This window comes from Lissotriton vulgaris, chromosome 7 (genome assembly GCF_964263255.1).
Source record: "Lissotriton vulgaris chromosome 7, aLisVul1.2, whole genome shotgun sequence".
NCBI classification, from domain to species: domain Eukaryota; kingdom Metazoa; phylum Chordata; class Amphibia; order Caudata; family Salamandridae; genus Lissotriton; species Lissotriton vulgaris.
Window position 1 is genome coordinate 1,543,645,937 of NC_141695.1, and position 24,019 is coordinate 1,543,669,955.

The 24,019-nt window shown below is 40.9% G+C and overlaps 1 protein-coding gene across 1 annotated transcript in view; it reads right to left on the reverse strand.

Moving 5' to 3' along the window:
• The window catches only part of LOC147705971 (protein-glutamine gamma-glutamyltransferase E-like), a 285,536-nt gene that overhangs the window by 128,834 nt on the left and 132,683 nt on the right, over nt 1-24,019 (reverse strand). Inside the window, exon 10 of the mRNA XM_086932428.1 lies at nt 17,102-17,452. Within this exon, the coding sequence (XP_086788554.1) occupies nt 17,102-17,452 (351 nt within the window). The remainder of the gene's footprint in view (nt 1-17,101; nt 17,453-24,019) is intronic.

The window sequence follows — 24,019 nt, forward strand, 5'->3', positions numbered from 1 at the left end:
GGTAAGCCCCGAGCATGGGATGTGCTGTGGCATATTGTGGATACCTATGTGCTCCATGACGCCTGGCACTCCTGCTACCCCTCTACCCCAGAATGTACCTTCTATTTCACCCCCACTCCATTTGGACAAGGCTGCACTATTGACTTCTCTCGGCGAATGTGGACCCTTGGCTGCAGGAAGTTATGGCCTTACCGTCCCACATCCGCGAAATTGATGAGCTGTTGAAATTCAGGAGAGCCATCAAAACGCATCTGTTCCCCCATTCCTCTTAGGATTCTGTTTAGTGTGCTTCCTCCATCTTTCTGTTGTGTTGTGTCTGGATTCCCTTCCAGAAGCGCCGGGACGCCCCTTTGCTGGGGCATCAGTGCGCTATAGAAGTGTTATTAATATAACATAACATAACATTGTTGGATCATAGCCCGGTCCTTCTTCACTTGCAGGTTCCAAATGGCTGTGGCTTAGTTGAACACAGGGTCAGTTGAGACACAGGCCATATCTGAGAAGCCTGTAAGGCCTTTATTCGCAGAGCGTGTATCTCCAAGCACATCAGAATCTTATGCGATATACGCACACAATTGCATGGTATCGAGTCTGCCTTACGAGACATTGACAAGTCATCCTTTGCGGGAGGGGATCCCAGCCTATTTCACTGCTCTGCATTGCTGACTAAGTTCTGCAACCTTGCTGATAGAGAGGTTGCCTTCATGGGGAAACATGTCAGGGTTCATCATAATGGGAAGGGGGAGCACCTGGGGCACACTCTTGCCCCAGTTCTGAGACCCAACCACTCACACAACACCATCATGGAGTTGCGCTCGGTATCGAGTCAGCGGGCGTCTGGATGTGAGGGATTTGTGGCATAACTATAACAGTACTATAGAAGTCTACACTATTCATGTGCCCCTGATCCTCCTACTGAAATATGTAACAATCTTGAGGAGGTGGTGGTGGTCTGGCTGACAGACTGCCAGTGCCAATTTCTTGCTGAGCTCAGTACCATCGAAGAAATTGTGTGAACCATTTTGATTGCTGGAAAGCATTTCGATTGGATGGCCTGACGGGGGCTTTCTATAAGTCCTTTAAACACTTACTGGCTTCCCACCTTCAGGCGCTATACAGAGAGTCTTTGGCCACTGGCACCCTGCTCCCATCAATGCACAAGGCCTTTATTGTCCACATGCTGAAACCAGGAAAGAACCCCCTCTCATGCTCCTTCTACCGCCCCTATCTCTTTTGAACCTTGAAAACAAAATCTTGGTAAACTGAGAATCCTTCCAATTTTCATCACCCTATGTTTCTGTATATTTACCCTGTAGCTCATCTCTGTGTCAATAATTCACTCTCTGAAATGTTCCCTATCTCAGGAGGGACCAGGTAGTGTTGCCCCCTTCTCCCCCCTCCATTTTATTATTGCTAAGGACTTACTGGTCTGTTATATGCAGGACCGCCATTTGCACTGCGGTCTTCAACTTCCCCAGCTATGGACCCACTGGTCTGTTATATGCAGGACCGCCATTTGCACTGCGGTCTTCAACTTCCCCATGGACCACTTATCTCTCTGTCATCCGTCGGAGAATTTGTCCCCCCCTGGTACAGGAGGTCATCCATTTCGGCAATTTGTCCGGGCTCCAAATTAACTGGGCCAAATCAGAACTATTCCCGTTGACTGATGTGGCACAGCCGACACCAGCTGACTATTCATTTACCTAGGCAGCGGACGGTACTAAATATTTGGTTATATGGCTCGATAGGGTTAGGGACCAAGTTCCATAACTTAATTACGGACCAGCAGTAGCCAAACTCGCTTCCCAGGTTGATCACTGGATCAAGCTGCCCCTGTCAATTTTTATTGTGTATTCATCATGAAAATAGTAATGCTCCCTGGCGTCTTATGGTTATTTTATTTTAATATTCCTATCCCACTGCCCCAGACGTTTGTTCTGCTCCTTGTGTGGTCTTCTGCTTCTCCTCTGAACTGATGGATTCCAGCACATTTGCTGGAATACCCTTACTCTCCCTTGTGAACGTGGCGGTCTTGGGGTTCCTGACTTCTACTTGCACTATCTGGTTGCTCAATACCAGTACTCCTACTGCTGGTACCACCCAGATGCCGCATTCCTTATCTAAGATCAGAACGGTCCCAGCGGGGTGATCTTCCACACGCTTTAATCGTATCAAAAGGCCTTCCGTTAGATGACAATGAAATTCATACAGTGTCCACGACTAGTTGGGCGTGGCATACACTGCGATAGCTGCTGGGTGGGAGCCCTTTTTATTCCCTCGATCTACCCCTATCTGATAATACTTGGCTCCCGCTACCAAGAGAAATGCTTGTTCAATGAGTATTCCGCCGTCATCACCTCAACACCTTGGGAGATCTTTTTTCCAGCGGCCATGTTGTACAGCCAACTCTGGAACCTCATTAACCTGCCCTACCCTTCATGGATCATTGTAATTATCTGGAAACTTCATAACATATTGCGATCTCTGCTCCTTACCTTTCCACTGCCCCCTGACGCCTCCCCCTTTACGCTTGTTGCGACTGATGGGGATGGCGTTCGCAAAGTCTCACAGCTACATATAGTATGTGCATCTCACTTAAGCCTGACACCACCATAGGGGTACGGGGATTATGGGCGGAGGAGCTGGGTATCCTCCTCATGGATTATATATGGGCATTCTGTTGTTCACAAATCGAGAGTATTTTGTGCAACTACGGACACAAACTGTTACACTTTATATTCATTCATCGCATTTATTTTTCATCCTCGGACATTGTTAAATTTGACACCACTAGATGTGATCTGCATTAAATGCCATGCCCCAGGCTCTGACATCGCACATCTAACTTGGACCTGTCCTGTGATATATGCGTACTGGGCCTCTGTCTTTGTGCATGTTACTGTTATGATGAAGCAAGGTTTCGTAGAAAAGAAACTTGCCCAAAAGCAATCCACTTAGTTAACTCGCTAACAAAGTTATTAAACAAGTTTCGTGAATAACTAATATGCACCACATGAACACATGAGTTAGTGAAGCTTGTGTATGTGTGTACTAATGCGGATAACAATGAAGACGGACTAATACCACTGTAAACGGGGAACTGTTGTGCGCATGTGTCAACTGCATCTACGCAGTATGATGAACTAACACTTGGAGGGAAATTCTGGTTAATGAGCAGAAGACACTAAAATGGAGTCTTGAAGACTCGTGTGCATGGCATTTGCTTACTTGAAACGAAAACAAGCTATTTTACTAAGGCTAATGCGGGAAAAGTATTAATAAGTAAAGGGTAATAGAGTAGAGGTGGGTGGTATACATTGCGACCACTTTATTTGTGAAATTAATATTTGTCTTTCTGACTTCATCACTAGTGTGTATTTGGGCCTCTCTTGCATAAATGAATTAAGCTGAGCAATGTGAGGTCTGCATATGTCCACTGAAAGTTAACCCGGAACGATGACCAAGAGATTGAATGGGAGCCAAAGGACAAGTGTTACAGCATGAGAACGGAAGGTGCAGAAGTTCAATAATAAAGTCTCGTATTCATAATGTTATTATATTGTTTCAAAGTGAACTGAGAAAGCATATGGGAATCAAATTTATGAATAAAATTAAAGGGATGGGTTTGGGAACAATAGTTGAACTAATTTGTGTGACATGTAAGCATGGTGTGATGGAGGTACCCCTTTCCTGACCAATCATATTTTGTATTTTTACGATATTTAAACTTTAGTGGGTGGAACATGAAGAAACGAAAAGTATAATTAAGATAGCTTTAATTAGTGAGAGAAGAGCGTGCTGAATTGCTGCGGGAGATGCTGTTGCTGAGACAGATGCTGTGAGATGTGATGAAGAGTCGAATGCAGAACCTGAAGCAGAACATTCTATCCCAATTTAATTGGGTTAGATCAGAAGATCACGGAAGAATCTCGAGAAGGAAGAGAGTGTCAGAGAGGGGTGCGGCGCAATCGTCGGCATTCTAGAGAGGTCAACTATCCTGTCCTGAATCCTGTCCTAAAGTCGTTATCTCCTGACCTATCCCGGGGGACCCTTACCAGCCCTTTGGCCAGGGAGTTGGTCTTTCACACCATCCTTGGTAAATATAATTTTTCGTTATTTACAAATGTTCTTTTCTCTCTGTCCTCTCCCTTTCTGACCAGTGATTATTATATGAGTCCGAGGTAAATGTTCTTTTAGATTTAATTAATTGAATTTTCTCTCCTATGGATGTTGGTGACTGCACTGTATTTTGAAATGGTTCACATACAGTTAATTTAGATAAAGATTTAAACTTTTCTGAGTCTGTGGTTATTTACTTTAAATAAAAGAATAGTTAGAGTTATGTTAATTATCACCATTAACTAGTTCAACTAATGGTCCATTGACCAGAGGAAAGAACTTTTTGATCAGTGAAAGGTTAGTTTGGAGTATGAACTAACTAATCCTGAATATTGTGAAAATATATAAAAACTGTGACACCAGCGGTTTACTTCAAAGTGAGTTTATGGGCACAGGTGAGTATATGGTAGTGGAGTATCTGTTGTTGGTATACCGCTAGATTGGCTATGACCGACACTGAGCTCTCTCCGAATCCTCTTCTTGCACTCTTTGCATACAACAGAGACATATCCCACTCTCTAAGCCACCTTGGGGCATATTACCAACAACTAGCGATAATTATCGCTATTTTGGCTTAGCTGCAATATTTTTACCGCCGAGCTGCGGCGATTTTTGTCGCTTAGGAACCTTGCTATTATCAAAGTTTATCTCCTAAGCGATAAAAATCGGCCGAAATGCATGAATATCGCTGTAAAGTCAGCGATATTCATGCATTAGCGAGCAAATGCTCTTAGCCATGTTATCCACCTCCCATTGGATAACATGGCTAAGAACTGCTCAGGCCAGGTGTTAGCTTTTGGAGATATTCGCGCTTAGCGCGAATATCTCCAAAAGTTGGTAATAGGAGATAGCGATGTTAGCGACTGTTTCCAGTCGCTAACATCTTGGCACGCTCACTTTGCATGTCATTAGTGATAAATTTCTCTGACATGCAAAGCGGGGCCCAAGATGGTCGCTATCTCCTACTAGCTGTCGCTAACTGGCGTTAGCGACAGCTAGGTAATAGGGAGATAATTTTATCTCCGCTTTCTTGGCTTTTAAAGCCAAAAAAATGGAGATAAACCCCCTTGATAATATGCCCCTTAGTTTCCACACGCTTCCTCTTGGCCAAGCAAGAAATAGCAATTTATTGAGGTGGTTCCTTAGCCCCCTCTACACATGCCTGGCTCAGAAGTATGTCATTCCGTGAAACTGTTAGTGAAGATTACTAACTCTTTCAACCTCCTTCTTCCCGTCCTAAGGATATCTGGGGCCACTGCACAATTATTTCCACATGTTAGAGCCAAACATCCCACCTTAGCGTCCTTCTATCTACTAGAAGCATGTACTTTTCACATCTTTCTACGAGCAGCATGACCTTTTCCTTGTCTTTCACATCTTTGTTCCTTCATACTTCACTTTGATAACTTTATTTCGGTCAAAAACCATAAAAGTGCAATAAAATATATACAAGCACAGTATTAAAATATAAATACATCGTGTTAAAAAGTTATTAAACAATGGATATCAAAGGAGTAGTTAAAAGTAAAAGCAATCGTCCCTTAGTCCTTATGGATTATTGCGGATCTTCTCCTCCACATACCGACAAGAAACCGGGAAACAGCAAAGACAATGGGGGGGGGGGTAGTGTCATAGGTTAAGACTCTACAGGCAGGAGCACAGTTCCTAAAGCCCAAATTTTTGCAAAGTGGGATGATCCAGCACTTCCGAATTTCACCATATGCTGGGCAGAAAAAGAGGATATGTATAATGTCTTCCCTGGCATGGTTGCAGGCAGGGCAATTAGCCTTCGTCACTTTTGTCCATCTTGAAGTGAATTCCCCGACTGGTAGGGAGCCGTGTCTCAGTTGAATGTATAGCTTTCTAGCCAGTGGAGGTTACACCAGGTCCAGGAACGCCTCCATCCTGAATTCAACTTTGGTTGTGAGGAACTCATTGGATAGTCTGCCCAGGGAATTTGAGCAATGAAGCATTTTGAGGTTGTGCGCTTTTACAGCTGCCACCAGGACAGTCCTTTGGATCCTCAAACAGCTATCCTCTGGTGTATCCCAAAGTTGGGGAAGGCCGATTTGGTAAAAAAGGGACTTAACATGTGCCAGCCATGGTATGTTCTTGGTCTTTAACTGCCCCCAAATGATTTTGAATTCTGCTCTAAACGGTTCCAGCTCCAGGACAGACCAGAGCCTTCTCCAATAGAGCAGAGGTCGGGCTGCCGCCAGCTCAGTAATAGGTTCCAGGCCCAGGTCCAAGCGTAATGGGAGCAGGGGCGTACTTTGTGGGAGATTAAACAAATGCTGCATGAAAGAATGTTCCACTTTCGTTAGGTTACATATGTTGGTGTGTCCCCAGAGTTCTGCTGCATATAAAGCTGCAGACCTGACCAGTGTTTTATATATCTCTAGGGCAGGGGTAACCGGTTTAAAGGATGAGGCGCTGCAAAATCTGCCTATGCCACCCATTATCTGTGCTAGTCTCAGGGAGGATTTAGAGACTTGCTGGTCCCATGTGAATTGTTCTGTCAAAGTCACTCCCAAGTATGTGAAGGTCTTGACTCTCTCAAGGGGGGTTCCGTTCAATGTGGGGTTGGGGCGGGTGTGCCTCGGGGGGTTGAATCGATGTTAAAAATATCGTTTTTTTTTCTTTTAAAATATAATTGTAAAATAAATTAAATAACACTAATAAATATAATATACATAGTTATAAGTATCTAATAATGTTTAAAATTAATAAATAATACATATATACTAATAATAATATATTAATTAAATATATACTGTAAATATATAATATATATGTTCTAAACAATATGTTGTAATCATTATTTTACTAACTTATAAATTATTAAATTATATTCTAATTTACTAATACACTTACAAACATAAAACAATAACATAAATAAAATGTGCAAAACATAAAAAATTAAATCTACTTTTAATATTTTTACAATTAATTATATAAAATGTTGGATAGCGTAGGGGTAAAAATTACTATTCCCACTCCAGAGAGTGCAACAGTAGGGAAAGCTTTGGATAGCGTAGAGGTAAAAATTACTATTCCCACTCCAGATAATGCAACAGTAGGGAAAGCGTTGGATAGCGTAGGAGTAAAATTACTATTCCCACTCCAGAGAGTGCAAAAGTAGGGAAAGCATTGGCTAGCGTAGGGGTAAAAATTACTATTCCCACTCCAGAGAGTGCAACAGTAGGGAAAGTGTTGGATAGCATAGGGGTAAAAATTACTATTCCCACTCCAGAGAGTGCAACAGTAGGGAAAGCGTTGGATAGCCTAGAGGTAAAAATTACTATTCCAACTCCAGAGAGTGCAACAGTAGGGAAAGTGTTGGATAGCGTTGGGGTAACAATTACTATTCCCACTCCAGAGAGTGCAACAGTAGGGAAAGCGTTGGATAGCGTAGGGGTAAAAATTACTATTCCCACTCCAGAGAGTGCAACAGTAGGGAAAGTGTTGGATAGCGTTGGGGTAACAATTACTATTCCAACTCAATAGAATGCAACAGTAGGGAAAGCGTTGGATAGCGTAGGGGTAAAAATTACTATTGCCACTCCAGAGAGTGCAATAGTAGAGAAAGCATTTGATAGTGTAGGGGTAAAAATTACTATTCACACTCCACAGAGTGCATCAGTAGGGAAAGCGTTGGATAGCGTAGGAGTAAAAATTACTATTCCCACTCCAGAGAGTGCAACAGTAGGGAAAGCGTTGGATAGCGTAGGGGTAAAAATTACTATTCCCACTCCAGCGAGTACAACAGTAGGGAAAGCGTTGGATAGCGTAGGGGTAACAATTACTATTCCAACTCCAGAGAGTGCAACAGTAGGGAAAGCATTGGATAGCGTAGGAGTAAAAATTACTATTCACACTCCAGAGAGTGCAACAGTAGGGAAAGCGTTGGATAGCATAGGGGTAAAAATTACTATTCCCACTCCAGAGAGTGCAACAGTAGGGAAAGCGTTGGATAGCATAGGGGTAAAAATTACTATTCCCACTCCAGAGAGTGCAACAGTAGGGAAAGCGTTGGATAGCGTAGAGTTAAAATTACTATTCCCACTCGAGAGAGTGCAACAGTAGGGCAAACGTTGGATAGCGTAGGAATAAAAATTACTATTCCCACTCCAGAGAGTGCAACAGTAGGGAAAGGGTTGGATAGCGTAGGGGTAAAAATTACTATTCCCACTCCAGAGAGTGCAACAGTAGGGAAAGCTTTGGATAGCGTAGAGGTAAAAATTACTATTCCCACTCCAGATAATGCAACAGTAGGGAAAGCGTTGGATAGCGTAGGAGTAAAATTACTATTCCCACTCCAGAGAGTGCAAAAGTAGGGAAAGCATTGGCTAGCGTAGGGGTAAAAATTACTATTCCCACTCCAGAGAGTGCAACAGTAGGGAAAGTGTTGGATAGCATAGGGGTAAAAATTACTATTCCAACTCCAGAGAGTGCAACAGTAGGGAAAGTGTTGGATAGCGTTGGGGTAACAATTACTATTCCCACTCCAGAGAGAGCAACAGTAGGGAAAGCGTTGGATAGCGTAGGGGTAAAAATTACTATTCCCACTCCAGAGAGTGCAACAGTAGGGAAAGTGTTGGATAGCATAGGGGTAAAAATTACTATTCCAACTCCAGAGAGTGCAACAGTAGGGAAAGTGTTGGATAGCGTTGGGGTAACAATTACTATTCCCACTCCAGAGAGAGCAACAGTAGGGAAAGCGTTGGATAGCGTAGGGGTAAAAATTACTATTCCCACTCCAGAGAGTGCAACAGTAGGGAAAGTGTTGGATAGCGTTGGGGTAACAATTACTATTCCAACTCAATAGAATGCAACAGTAGGGAAAGCGTTGGATAGCGTAGGGGTAAAAATTACTATTGCCACTCCAGAGAGTGCAATAGTAGAGAAAGCATTTGATAGTGTAGGGGTAAAAATTACTATTCACACTCCACAGAGTGCATCAGTAGGGAAAGCGTTGGATAGCGTAGGAGTAAAAATTACTATTCCCACTCCAGAGAGTGCAACAGTAGGGAAAGCGTTGGATAGCGTAGGGGTAAAAATTACTATTCCCACTCCAGCGAGTACAACAGTAGGGAAAGCGTTGGATAGCGTAGGGGTAACAATTACTATTCCAACTCCAGAGAGTGCAACAGTAGGGAAAGCATTGGATAGCGTAGGAGTAAAAATTACTATTCACACTCCAGAGAGTGCAACAGTAGGGAAAGCGTTGGATAGCATAGGGGTAAAAATTACTATTCCCACTCCAGAGAGTGCAACAGTAGGGAAAGCGTTGGATAGCGTAGGGGTAAAAATTACTATTCCCACTCCAGAGAGTGCAACAGTAGGGAAAGCGTTGGATAGCGTAGAGTTAAAATTACTATTCCCACTCCAGAGAGTGCAACAGTAGGGCAAACGTTGGATAGCGTAGGAATAAAAATTACTATTCCCACTCCAGAGAGTGCAACAGTAGGGAAAGGGTTGGATAGCGTAGGGGTAAAAATTACTATTCCCACTCCAGAGAGTACAACAGTAGGGAAAGTGTAGGATAGCGTTGGGGTAACAATTACTATTCCAACTCCAGAGAATGCAACATTAGGGAAAATGTTGGATAGCGTAGGGGTTAAAATAACATACTTATAAATAAAAGCGTTTTAGTTAAATAATGATATAGAGCATTAACATTTTTTAAACCATATACAATACCTATACATAATTATAAAAAACATGATTACCTAAATATATTTAATCAAAAATAAATATTAAAAAATACCATTTTATAATATTTAATTACCAATTAATAATTATTTAACAATTAGATTATTTACAAAACAATCATTTAAAAAAAATTATTACTTAATTACATTTACATTACTTCCACCATATTCCCCTATAAACCCACTACCCACAACAGAACACATTTATCTATTTATGAATTAATTAAAATTATTTACCAATCAATTAAAATTAATTACCAATTAAATAAAAATAATTACCAATTATTTAAATTTAATTTATAATTCCTACTAATTAATAATTAATTATACATAATTAAATAACTTCCCACCCTATTCCCCTATAAACCCGCTACAGAACATATATATCAATTATTTATAATGAAATGAACATTAATTAAATTTATTTAACAATTATTTAAAATTATTTAATAATAACTACTAATTATTTTTTAAATTAACATAATTAAATTACTACCCACCCTTTTCTCCTATAAACCCACAACCCGCTATAAAACATATTTGTCAATTAATCAATTAATTAAAATGATTAACCAATTAATTAAATTTAATTACCAAATATTTATAATTAATTAATATTAACAACTAATTATTAATTAATTTAACATATTTATATTACTTCCCACCCTATTTCCCTATAAACCCATAACCCGCTACAGAACATATTTGTCAATTAATAAATTAAGTTAAATTATATTCCAATTATTTAAAAATAATTACCAATTCATTACAATTTATTAATACATCCTACTAATTATTAATCAATTTAACATAATTAAATTACTTCCCACCCTATTCCCCTATAAACCCACAACCCGCTCTGGTATTAAACATATAATTAACTTATAAATAAATGTATTAATATATATATATGTAATACACATATAATAGTACTTATTTTAATTACTTAAGTAAAACATATAACACATACATAATAAAAAACTACAGAAATAATACAAATATCGATATTAGTGTAATCGAAATTAGTAACATCGATATATATGCTATCGATATTACTAACTTCGATATTACTTACATCGATATTAAGTATTTCGATATTACTTACCTTAGGGTCGATATTCTGTCCAACGATAGTCTTGTCTTCGATATTCTGCACCTTCGAAATTATTGACTCGATATTTTGGTACATCGATATTTCTAACTCGATATTTTGACTGTGTACCCCTTCTACCACCTTGCCACCTAAGCTTGGAACACCCTTACCCTCCACCTCTGCACTTCACTCTCATTGAACCACTTCAGGAAGGGACTCAAGACCCAGCTCTTCAACTGATACCTGCAGCAGAGCACCTGGATACCCCCTGGGGTGTTTAACCGCGCTATTCATATACTACTTGATTGAGGCTTGATTGATTACCTTGCTGTATAAAGTTCATGTTTGCTGCAAATTAAGTGGTTGAACAGTGATTTCAGAACCTGCACATTATGGGAGGTAGAGGTCTTTTGCTAGATATCATGAAGGCACAATAATGTAAGAATCTGGGGGCATATTATCAAGGGATTTATCTCTGCTTTTTGGGCTTTAAAAGCCAAGAAAGCTGAGATAAAATTATCTCCCTATCAGCAACAGGGTGCTAACTCGCAAATTTGCATGTTAGCACCCTTTTTCTCTACGCTTCCCCTTGCATCTCTAATGAGATGCAAAGGGGGTGTTCCAGAGAAAAATAATAGGAGAAATGTTGTTAAGCGACATTTCTCCTATTATCAAGGATATCGCTAACCCTGTTAGTGATAAAAAAAGCAGCGCCAACCGCGTTTAGCGCTGCTTTTTTTACATCTGGTATTTTTCTGACTTAGCCATGATATCCTATGGAAGGTGGATATCATGGCTAAGTTTGTGAGCCCCTATCATCAAGCTAACGCCAAACTTCGAGAGATTATCATTGGTTTTCCAGCGATAATCTCTCATTTGGCAGTTAGCGCGAGGATTTTTATCACTTCTGAGATAAGCGTTGCTAATAGCACGCTATCTCAGTGATGAAAATCCACGCTACCCAGCAATAATTATCCTAGCGCTAAGTGCGCTTAGCGATAATTATCGCTGGGGCTTAATAATATGGCCCCAGGTGTTATATTATCCATGAGAAGGAAGCCAACACCAAGTACAGTGGGAAGATTGATTTTCGGTTGGTTCTTAGTCTGTAGGAACCTGGGGAATGTATCTCTTGGATGTAATGACATGTTTTAACTGCCTGAAACTGAGTTTAGTTAGTCAGCACTTGCCCTAGTCAACCTTTGCAGGAGGACATTCTCTCTATTTCTCTTGAGGCAAAATGGCTCTTATATTTCTGCTCATAGATATACCTTTTAGAACAAGTACATTTCTCCTAAGTTCAACTTTGATTTGGTTGTTTTGATGATGTTAGTAGACACCAGCTGCTTCAAACTTTGCAACTTTCCCTCGTATTGTCGCGTTATGGCAGATGGGAGTGCAAATCTACAACTATGCTGACGATATGCAGCTAGTCTTCCCCATCAAAGAATCCACATAAATTGATGAACAATAATCAACTAAAACTCAATGCCGAAAAAACTGAAATCATTATCCCAAACAATAAAGTTCAATTGGTCCCCCGACCACTGGCCCACCTCCTGCAGTAAAAAACTTGATAAAAGCGTAGGCATACACATTGACTCAGACCTAAACATGAACACACAGATTGGAGCAGTCATCTCCGCTTGCTTCTTCCAACTGTGGAAACTGAGGAAAATCAGGTGAATTTTCAGCACAGAGGCATGTATAAATTGTCATCTACTTGATTCTGTCAAGAATTGAATATGCTAACTCTATATACCTAGGTCATCAGCGCAATTAGATACATCGTCTGCAGCTAATACAAAATCAGGCAGCCAGAATTATATATCAACAAGGCGGACGATGTCACATCAAGCCACTGCCAAAAGAGTTGCACTGGCTTCCAGTGGAGCAACGCTCCAAGTGGGCTGTATTTTTTTAAAGCCTTGCACTGTACTGGCCCTGAGTACATCTCATCAAAAATCCATAAGTACATCCCCCACGGTACTTTAGGATCTATGCACATAAACTACTTAGAGGTCCCAAATTTTAGACGGAAAAGAATAGGAGACTCAGACTTCTCAATATTAGGACCCAAATTCTGGAACACTCTTCATCCCCCATGTAGACTCGAGTCAGACCTCTTTCACTTTAGGAGGATGTTGAAGTCCTGGCTCTTCACCCAAACTTACAGCTAGACCTGGACAATCCTTACTGGTAACTCCTTTTGGAAAGCAACTCCTCCAGTGCCAAGAAACCTGCTGGTGAATGAGTGCTATAAAAGTTCCTATTAACATAACATTACAATCTTAGCTTAGCGTTAGGGAGTTTCCTTTATGGCATCTAAATTTTAGTTCATGTTGCATTTGCTGTCTTTAATAACATGTGTCAGCATGTGCTGAATTGAATTGCCTGGATTACATTCATATGCGCTGTATTCAGGTGACTACCGATTTATCCTTAACTGATTTAAGTGGAGATTGTAACTTTACCAAGTTCTTTATAAACCTTTATGGTTTGCAAAATTACTTTTCTCATGTGCAAATTGTGCTTCACAGTCATTTCTATATTGCTGAAAGTAAGATTTTATTCTCAGTTTGAAATAAAGGTCCATCTCTGTGGACATAGCAGAGATTCAAGTTTTCTCCACGTTTGCATGTGCAAATGCAATCTTCCCTCTCACGCAATCGCAGGTGAGAAATGATGAAACAGGACTTCCTACACAAGTTGTCCAAACTAAGAGACATCTTGGAGCAGAATATCCAGCCTTGCATCAGATGTGAATTACCTTTGACTTAGGTCAAGACTTTCAAAGTGGAAAATATTTGTACACTTTCACCACAGGCGAAAATTATGACATTGGGCAACTTTGTGAGTGAGGCTAAAAATGTGCTCCCTGCCTACTCCTCACAGGAAATAATGCTTTGAAGTGTGATCAATGGGCATAGCGGGATACGTTTTGTGTGTCTCCGTGGAGTAGTTCTAGTAAGGTTTTTGGAAAGGAATTCTACTAAATCACATATACAATTCTGTAGCCAATCTCCCACCATAACCTGGCTAGGGGTATTTCTTGCACCACTATTAAACGACAGAAACAATTGATAGAAAGATATATATAAAAAACACACATTATTATTCCAAAAAGGAGATTTAAATCCAGTCGTTAATTCTTAAAATAATAAGTGGAGTGGGACAAATATTTTTCTTAGGATCCTGCCACTGGCCCCATTGAATAGTTGCATACTACGGGTCTGAATGGTACTCCATCACAAACATGATACCTAATACAATCCACCTTATTACTAGTGCATTAGGATGTAATGCACCTGTGATGAGGCAGACAGATGTCACGTTTGTGACAGAGTATCCATCAGCCGAACCTAAACCCTAAGTCTGCAGGTTTTAATTCCACCTAATGCCTCCTTCGTTCACAATCCTACCCTTCTTTACTCTTCTTTTCACTCTGGCCGGACCTTTAAGCCTCTATTTACCCCTTCTTTATAACTTTGCCACTGATTTGCTATCTTTCTTTTCTTCTTCCTTCTCGGTTTTCTTTGTTTCTCTCTCTTACTCAATGTCAAACTCTGATGATGAATAATTAGTCTCTGACCACAACAATGAACACGGGTGCCCACCAATGCAACCACTGTCACAATTTAAACAATGTTGCCAATCATTCCTAGACTGTTAAGAGTCCTCACCTAGTGACCTCTATATGCTAGTTTTGCAAACAATGAGGCAAAAGTAATTTGTGGGCCAATGTTCTCATAATGGATAGGAGTGGGTGATAAATTCCGCTCTGCCAGCGGAGTTCACAGAGTTTTGCCCACTCGCTGTTACGCTTGTAACACTGAGCTGTGGCAACATTCTGCCAACTGCCACATGGCAGAGTTTTTTCTTTTGTGTGGGTGCAGCTCAAGTAGAAAATCTACTCAAGCAGCAGAAAAGAAGCAGGGCCCTCTGGCACACCACGTGGTGCTGTTCTTGCTGATTTTTCAGTGTGGAGCAAGCTCCTGTGCTAAAAATCAGTGTGACATGGCGTTTCTGTCTACTGGCAGAACTTCATGGAATCACGCAGAGTTTTCATGGAACTCTGTGGAAATCCACAGAGTGAAACTCTGCGAGTTCCACCCACCTCTAATAACAGACAGCCACGGCCGGTAGTGTGAGTACCGGCCGGTACTTGTTGCACTCACTGCATCGCATTTGGTGATGCAGTGTGTGCAACAAATTAGTTTTATTTATTTTTATGTTTACCTACCTTTTAAAGTCCATAATCCATATATTACTACCCCCCCACCCTACCCCTCCCCCTCCCCTTGTCACCGCCCGGTACTCCCACTTCCGGCCGCGGCTGATAACAGATAATGTTTGCACCTTGGGGAATGTGGTGCTATATAGTCATAAATCCATAGCATGATTAGTCCACAAATCCACAGAGTGTTCTTCACTAAAGGAACCTCAAACAGATTTCTCTAACCACTAGCCTCCATGTCTATTTTACTTCCGTCTCATAATGAATTTTGATGAAAAATAGAATAGGAGTTTGTAGGGTCACATAGTAATAACACTGGGAGCAGTAGTAAGAACCTAACAGTACCTTAAGGTGGTATTTATGGTGGTGCTACATAAAAGGGGTGGACACACTTGAACGTTTCTAGACTGTGCTCCTGATGTTCAGACCATGCGGTACAGAGCTGTGAATTCGGGAACCAATTTTACTGACATTCTGAATATCTCTGAAGTGAAACACACGTTTACGTAAAAGCACATGCATAGTTAGTCATGGTAGACATTTGGAAATTGCTTTCTCTAATGTTGACTGCATATAGTGAATTTCGAAAAAGGATTAAGAGGGCAGTAAGTCATGCATCTTTAAGGCTCATTACAATCACCCAGTGCTTAATCACAATGAAGTGCATGTGTTTCTCTGAATACAATTGCTACATTGAGCTTAGATGAGGAATAATCGATTACAGTTAACCTTTGATCGGAGACAGATGTTGTAGTTGGTGAAAAAGCAGGGTGCAATCTGTGACTAATGTTTTACTACAAGGCCACCCCGAATGTACTCCTCTATGAGGGTTTCCCCTAGTTTAGCTTACGGACCTTCTAAATACATGCTGATGAAGCGTTCCTCTACTTAGCAGGAAAGAAGATATATACAAATGAGTATTGTGTATGCCTGCTGTATGTGTAATATGCTTGCAAAGTAATATAAGGAATAGGGGTCCTTCGTCATGATGAAAGCCGCAGCCCTTGTATGGGACCATTGGCTGAAACATGTCAACCTACTAGATGCAGGAGTAATTATGACTCCTAGACATGCTTCAGCCTTTATTCAACTTGTTTTCCTCAGAACAGAATAAACAGAACAGAATAAAGGTAGTTCCTGATTAAAGGTTCCTGGGATGTTTAGCTCTTATTCCTCTTGGATTCCCACCTACCCCTCATCCATATGTACTTCCTGTAATTTCACAGGTGAGCTGGCCCTGCTCTGGGGAGCAAGGATGTCCGATGATGAAGTATGACACTCAGGCGATGTGTGAGGCCATACCTTCAAATTTTCAGAATGAATTCACAAAGAATAAGAGGAATGTTGATATATTGTGGTTCTATATTGACTACATAAACTGTCAAGGTCTAAAAGGTCTTCCAGAATAAGGAAATTATCCTAATGTTGCCCATCCTTTGTCTCATTTGCCTAGTTGTGTTGTGCATTATAAGAGAGAGAAAGAAATGTACAACAGCCCACTTTTTCATCTCGTTCATCTGACCTGCATTAAAGAGGGTGTTATAATTGAGTGTAACTTGGCAACCTGCCAAAAATAGATCCATGCGTAAATTGTTGTCGCTTTATAAAGGCGTAACATATCTGGGGTGCTCAGTGACACCTAAAGGTCAGTGCTTAAAATGAAAAAGGGCCTAACTCACTAGAGCTTTTTCCAGTCCTTTTAACTATCTTACTATTAGATCCCCATAAACGTTGTCTTTATAAAGACCAATCAATGTTACCTTTTATCATCTCTAGGCAGTTGAAATTATTTGAGGTTTTTATCTGCCACATTCTTTATATGAACACATCTTGCTCTAGTGGTCTTTTCATCTTTGCACTACTGGAGTGTAACTATGATAGATTGAGTCAACAAGAGACATTTGTGTTCTGTGACTGGATAGTCTCTGACCATACCTTCATTAGGTGAGAGTTGGAGATGGACTGAGTGCTTGATGATCGTCGCCCCAGGAGTACGGGTGTATGTTATCGCATAGGCGCAGATCTTCACGTTGACAGTCTTGTTTTCAGAGGTTGGGTTCTTGATTGCTATGGCTACATTGATATCTTGACCAACTTGGGCTGATTCAGAAAGCTGGAACTCGCCAGAAAACTGCTCCTCGGATTCTTGATCATCAGAATCATCACTAAATTCATCGATGAGTTCATCGCTCAGCCACTCCTCTGGGCTCAAGCTCTCTGCAAACACTCCTTTTTTAAACAGCTTTCTGGATGCCTTTTTGAACACAAATCTTTCCTTGTCTGAACCTGGCAGAAAGAAATTAGGGAGAAGGCATAAGGTTTTTTTTCTGTATAGTGTACAATGCTCTGATGGACCAGAAGATACAATTCAAAACCAGAAGGCTCACTATGCTATCTTGAACACAATCCTCTAACTAGTTATCATCAGCACATCAGCCACTACACTTTGAAACTGCCTTGTTTTATGAGATTCAATGTTTGAACTCTTAGGAACAGGTGTCTTCCTTTGGAATTGGCACAGGGTATATAATGAAGAAATATTTTGCGTGTTCTAATGTTTGTGATGATTATATCTGTAACACAACTGAAATATTATTGTTTTTAAATTAACTATGTGTTTTAAATATTTTATGGTATTACATCTAATTCATTCTAAAAACTTGGATGATAACGCATTAAGAGGAGTAGTGTCTGTTAGTGTCTATGATTGTTGGTTAGAGGAGGGAAAGTATGTGCCTTTGCACCTATGCATATCTGATTACATTTGCCTCTGGGAGTTGATTGTTTGTGCCGGTGCCCATGTGGGTACAGCGCAGGACTGGGTTAAAGCAGCAGTGGGAAATGTTTTGATATAAGCTCAAAAATGTACAGAGGGATTGCAGAAAGTCACTCTGGCCTTCTCCAGGATCATTTGGAGGCAGATTATGAATGTGTCTGCAAGAAAATTGTGTTCACTCCTCATGGCTGATTTCCCATTCATCCACCCTTAATAGTAGCCTTCATGCTCTCCTGTGTCCTCATATGGGGAGTCAAGCCCTGTATGGGGGTGTGTGCACGTATGATTCTGTGTGAGCGGAACTTGATATATTAGTTAATTGTTATGTGCAAAACTCCTGAAATATACCATTCAAATATGTTTTTAACAATCCTTGTGTTTTTTCGATGTAGAACATTTGTACAATTCAGCAGGTGTTCACATTCACATATTCTACAATTGCATTATAAATATTGCATGCAACATAAATATGACAACCACTCAGGATGTCTAATGTTTTTCTCATAAATGTCATTAATGCCTAGGGGCTGGATGTAGGTAAATCATTTTTACTGATTCTAAAATACCAAATTTTACCGATTTGGTATTTTAGAATCGGTAAATCTGATGTAGGTAAATATTCGGTATTTTGTACCGAATCGGTAAGATTCGGTAATTACCGAATCGGTATTTACCGTTCGGTGATTGCCATTTATTCCTATGGGCCAGGAGGCCCATAGGAATGAATGAATTCAATTACTGAATCGGTAATTACCGATTCGGTAAATACCGAATAATTCAAGGGTGGCAGGGTGTCACTTTGACACCATGTTGCACCCCTGATAGGGCTTGTGTGCCCTAAGGGCATGTATGTGTGCCACATGGCACAGGTGTAGATGCACAGATTTGCATATACACAGGTATTTGTTATTTACCACCAACTAATAGTCGTTGGTAAATAACGAATCCTTAAAGCCCTGTGGCACTGTTTACAGTGCCACCTACATCTCAAAATAAAGATTCAGTAATATTACCAAATCGGTAAAATTACGATTCGGTAAAATTACTGAATCTGCATTTTAAGATGCCCTACATCTCAGTATCCAAATACCGGTCGGTAACGGTTACCGACCGGTATTTGGATACCTACATCTGGCCCCAGATTCCTATATTTTGTAACAAGCAAGAGAGAGGTTGGTGATCCTGCAAGCCTTACGGTGGTATTCCACAAAACATTTTGCCTGCATCCCTTCTATTTTTGCTGATCTCGTTTTTGCTGGCCTTAGAAATCATCTCAATTTACCACTGCTAACCGTGCTAAAGTGCATGTGCACACTACTTAAAACATGGTAACATTAGCTTGTTCCCAAATGGCATCAGTCCCTTGTAAATTGATTTTACATGTACCCACGCCCTGTAAATGAAATGATATTAGTGGGCCTGCAATACTTATTGTGCGATCTACATAAGTAGTACTTCAAACATGTCTCAGGCTGGCTTTTCAGTCTGTGTGTGCAGTTTTAAGCTGCCTTGTGACTGCCTGGAAAAATAAACTTTTGTCAGGCCCAAACCTTCCTTTCAATGCATACAAATCACCCCTTGTTTGGGCCCTGGACAGCCCAGAGGGCAAGGTGCAGTGTATTTAAAAAGCTGGACATGTACATTTAAGCTCTACATGTGCTGGTAGTGAAAACCTCTTGTAAGACTTTTTGCAGCACCCCCTCCCACACTTTTTCCCCAATTTGGACTACCTGCTGCTGGTTTTTTGATGCTGGGAGTGGCCTGAGGCCTGCTAACCAGATCTCAGTGCCAGTGTTCTAACCCTTTACAAAGGTTTGTAAAAAAAGACTTACTTATAAGTCCCTAGTCCCTAGTCCATAGTATATGGTAAACTAAGGGCATGTAAGGCCGAGTGTCCACCCAGGGCTACAGCACTGATTGTGCCACCCTGTGTTTGAAAAATGATATAAAATGGCTCCTAGCCTGCCACTGCAGATTGAAAGGTCAGTTGTCAAACTGTCAATTCGACTATGCCATTACAACTAATGGTAAAATCATCACTTATCTTAACAATGTATGTAGGTATTCTCTAAGGAAGGCCTAAAGAGCCCTGAGGAAGGGAGCTGTATATTATTAAGTGTGACATGTATGCATATAAGTGTCTTAGCAGAGAAACCCCTAAAGTTTTTGTTTTACCGGCGAAAAACTAGTAGCCCCATTGGCTAAAACATGGTTACCGGCTTGCAGTTGAGCATGGATAACTTCTGAATGGGACTCCCTAACTGGGTATTGTAAGGTATCAAACAATTGTGGCATTAAACCTGACCTGATTCCCTGGTCGAATATAATGTCACTATTAAAGTAAAGCAACTTTTAGAAAGCTGCCACTCTGTGACTTAGGTGATCCAGTTGCTCACAGGGGCACTGGCCACCAGAAAGCTTTCTGCCCATCTGTGGAGTACTGTGAACAAGTCCCAGGTTTATAAACAGTAGTACCCTGCTGCAGGGAGATGTGGTAGCCCCCCTTGCAGGATGACACCTAGGGTATTAGCTCAAAAGCCGAGATTCAAAGGTGAAAATGGCAATTATACTCCTGAGCGCTGCCATTTGTTCAGGTAGGCTGGCTAGACAGAGGGTCAGAGAGGGAAGACATGTTCCCAACCCGGTTTTCATGTGGCTGTGTAGCCTATAGGTAGCCACAACTCTAGGGTGGGCTACCAAGTTCCTCACAGTAACTGTTCAGACATCTTGAGAGTAGCCAGAATAGTGCACTCTGGGATTGTCAGATGCCACATATAGCAGGGACGTCATCACCAAGAGGGAGGAGAACTGCTAACTCGTTGGCTAGTGACTGAGTCCTCTCAGGACATTTTAAGGATAAATATGGCACCCTTGGCACCCTGAACCTCACTTCACATCGGAACTGGAGCAAGGATTGAATAAGGACTGCCCTGCTAACCCTTGGACCACACAAAAAGAGGTTGCACGTCGGTTGGACTGCACCTGCTGCAACTTGGGCAAACGAAGTTAGGACTGTGCCTGTGGCTCCTGGCTCAGGGAACTGTCATCCACCAGACCGGGACTGAAGCAGTGACTCCAACAGTCAGGGGTTTGGATCCCTGGAAGAGCACAAGGGGCATTAAAGCTGAAGAAGCCCAAATTGGCAATTTGGTAGAGGAATTACCACTAACTGCCGCTGTGCCCCCCAAGGGACCGATTCTTTACAAAACTTGCACCTAAGTCAAATCAAATCAAATCAAAACCAACTTTATTCGGTTTTTCATAATGATAGAAACACCATAAAAGTTCATAAAATACATTTTAGACAGTTGCTCAATTTATAAAAACAGTTAAAAAAACAGATATTAATTATTACTGTTCTATTTAAAAAAAACAAAAAAAAAACAGTTTATAAAAAACACACTGTTCCTAGAGACTTGGCTATGATGTATAATCTTTGTGCTCAATTCATCAAATCTTAATTAGGATAATTTAGAAACTCATCAATATCAAAGATTAGAGCGATGGCGTATGCAAAATTTAAGAAAGCGTGCAATCGCTTTTGCTATTAATTCGTTTTCAAGATATTGAAGCGCCAAATATGCTGGACGGCATTGGCGTAAGCCCCAATGTTTTAATATGGGCAATAGCCAGTGCCTCCGGGGTGCCATAAGGAATTTACAAAATAATGTTGTATGTATAGTTGACTGTTTTGATTGAGAGTCACAAGGACATGCTAATAATTTTGATGACCAGTCATTCTGAATGGGAAAGGAGATCAATAAATGGAACATGTTAAACCTGAAGCGTGTCAGCAGCAATTTTTCGAATTGGGTTACTCTATACGTCAAATAAGGTTCTACGGAGAACACAGTTTGTACCAATAGACTCTGCTGAACAGAAGGTTTCTGAATCTCTTTTAGCAGATGTACCTGGTGCAGATGTGCAAGGCATGCTTTCTTTAAATCTTCCTTTGAGATATTGTTTAGGGATAATGGATATCTGTTAAGAGGGCTTTAACGTAAGCTAACCATTTTATCCTTCTGTAATGATCAAGTGTCTGAATGTCTTGTACAATGGATCTTGTTAGGTGACATTGTTCAGTAACCCAAATTCGGCGCCATAACATTACTGGCTGGGCTTTTATGATGTCTTCTAAATAGTCTATGCCCAACTCTACATGGCAGGCATATGTGGAAGAATTTTTCGGTAGTCCAAGTAAGAATCTCAAAAAAGAATTCTCCACCTTTTGTAGTTCAATCACATTTGCGAAACCCCATATCCCTGTCCCGTAGATGGCGGTACTGGCACATTTCGCATTGTATATTTCTAACGGTGGTTTCTGGCCCAGTTTTTGTGCAAGTGATCTTAATGCCGTGGTTGCACTTAAAAAGGACAATTTCCTGGCATTGATTGCTGCCTTCCACTTAAAGTTTTCATCGATTACGATTCCCAAATATTGATATGTTGGTGTTCTTTCCAGTGCTTCTCCTTTCACAAATAGTCTTTTGGGTTTTGCACTTTTTTTCCCCGTGTGCATGGTAAAAGTTTTTTTTACATTTAGGGTCACATTTAGGCTCAACATGAAATCGCAGTATTTGTCCAATGCTCGCTGTAATTCCACAGGAGTTCTAGCTAAGATGACCGCGTCGTCGGCATATAACAAAGCAGGTATCTGCCGACGACCAACTGAGGGGAGATCTTTGCTTCCTTCCAACATGGCGGCCTCAAGCCCATTTGTATAGAGGGTGAATAAAAAGGGGGCCAGCGCGCATCCCTGTCTGACCCCCTTTTCCACTCTAAAACTTTCTGTGAGTTGGCCCTTAGTCCCGAATCTCACTCTACCTGTTGTTCCGGTGTAAAGTTCTCGAAGGAAGTCCATGATAGAAGGGTCAACTCCCATTGTTAAAATGATTCTCCACAGCCTCGAGTGTATAACACAATCGAAGGCTGCGGACAAATCTACATACACCATATGGAATGCAGTCCCCTTGGCCTCCACATATTTTCCTGCCAATAAAGACAGGTTTAATGCTTGGTCTACAGTACCTAACCCCTCTCGGAATCCGTACTGTATTTCTGATATGATGTTTTGCGTAGCTGACCACTCCTGCAGTCTCTCGAGAACGATCCGACCGGCGACCTTCCCAAGAGAGTCCAGGAGTGAAATGGGCCTGTAACAGGTCGGGCAGTTTCGGTCTCCCTTTTTAAAGATCGGGACAAGTACTGATGTTTTCCATGATTTTAAAAGGCCTTCTTCTGCGATAGCATTTAAGACATTCGTCAAGAGCGGGGACCAGAGATCTTCCTCATATTTAAAAATGTCAACAGGAACCCCGTCTGGCCCTGGGGCTTTACCTGTTTTTGAGGACTTTAGTGCTTTTTTTAGCTCGTCGTGTGTAAAGTGCAAAGTTAGTTGATAAGTAACTTGATTCAATGAATCTATATAATCCATACCGTGTGATTTCCCTATACTAAAAACTGTAGAAAAATGGTTTACCCATTCGTTATTGGTGATTGCAATATCAATGGATGATAGATCCTCTTTGTCTGTAAGATATGGAGACCTTACTATTTGCCAAAACTCTGCGCTGTCTTTGAGTTCCGAACTTTTCCTAAGACGCTCCCATAAATCAGCTTTTATCTCTTGTTTTCTAATTTTTAGAGCTAGGGCATATTCTTTTCTTAGGCTAATGACCTCCTCTCTGTCTCTTTTGTCCCTTCCTAGCGCTTTCTTTAGTTTTGAGTATGCTTTAGTACAGGCTGGGCTAAACCAGCCTTTCTTCACCTGATTTTTTTGTTTATGGGATCTAGTAAGTGCCTTCTTTATGTTTTGTGAAATAGCATTAAAGCTAGTTATTACGTCGCTACATTTTATCTCACACCCTAGGCAGATTAAGATATCTGCCTTACATTCGGTGACTATTTCTGAAGTAGTGGCTTTTTTATCAATGTTTCCCCACTTTAAAGTATATCCATTCAAAGAACCTAGCTCAAGATTTTGTTGGTCCAACATTGTCAATATGTCAGGTTCTTTTTGATTTTTCAGATCACTCAAGGCGATTATAATTGGGAAGGGATCGCGGGTTTTTAACTAC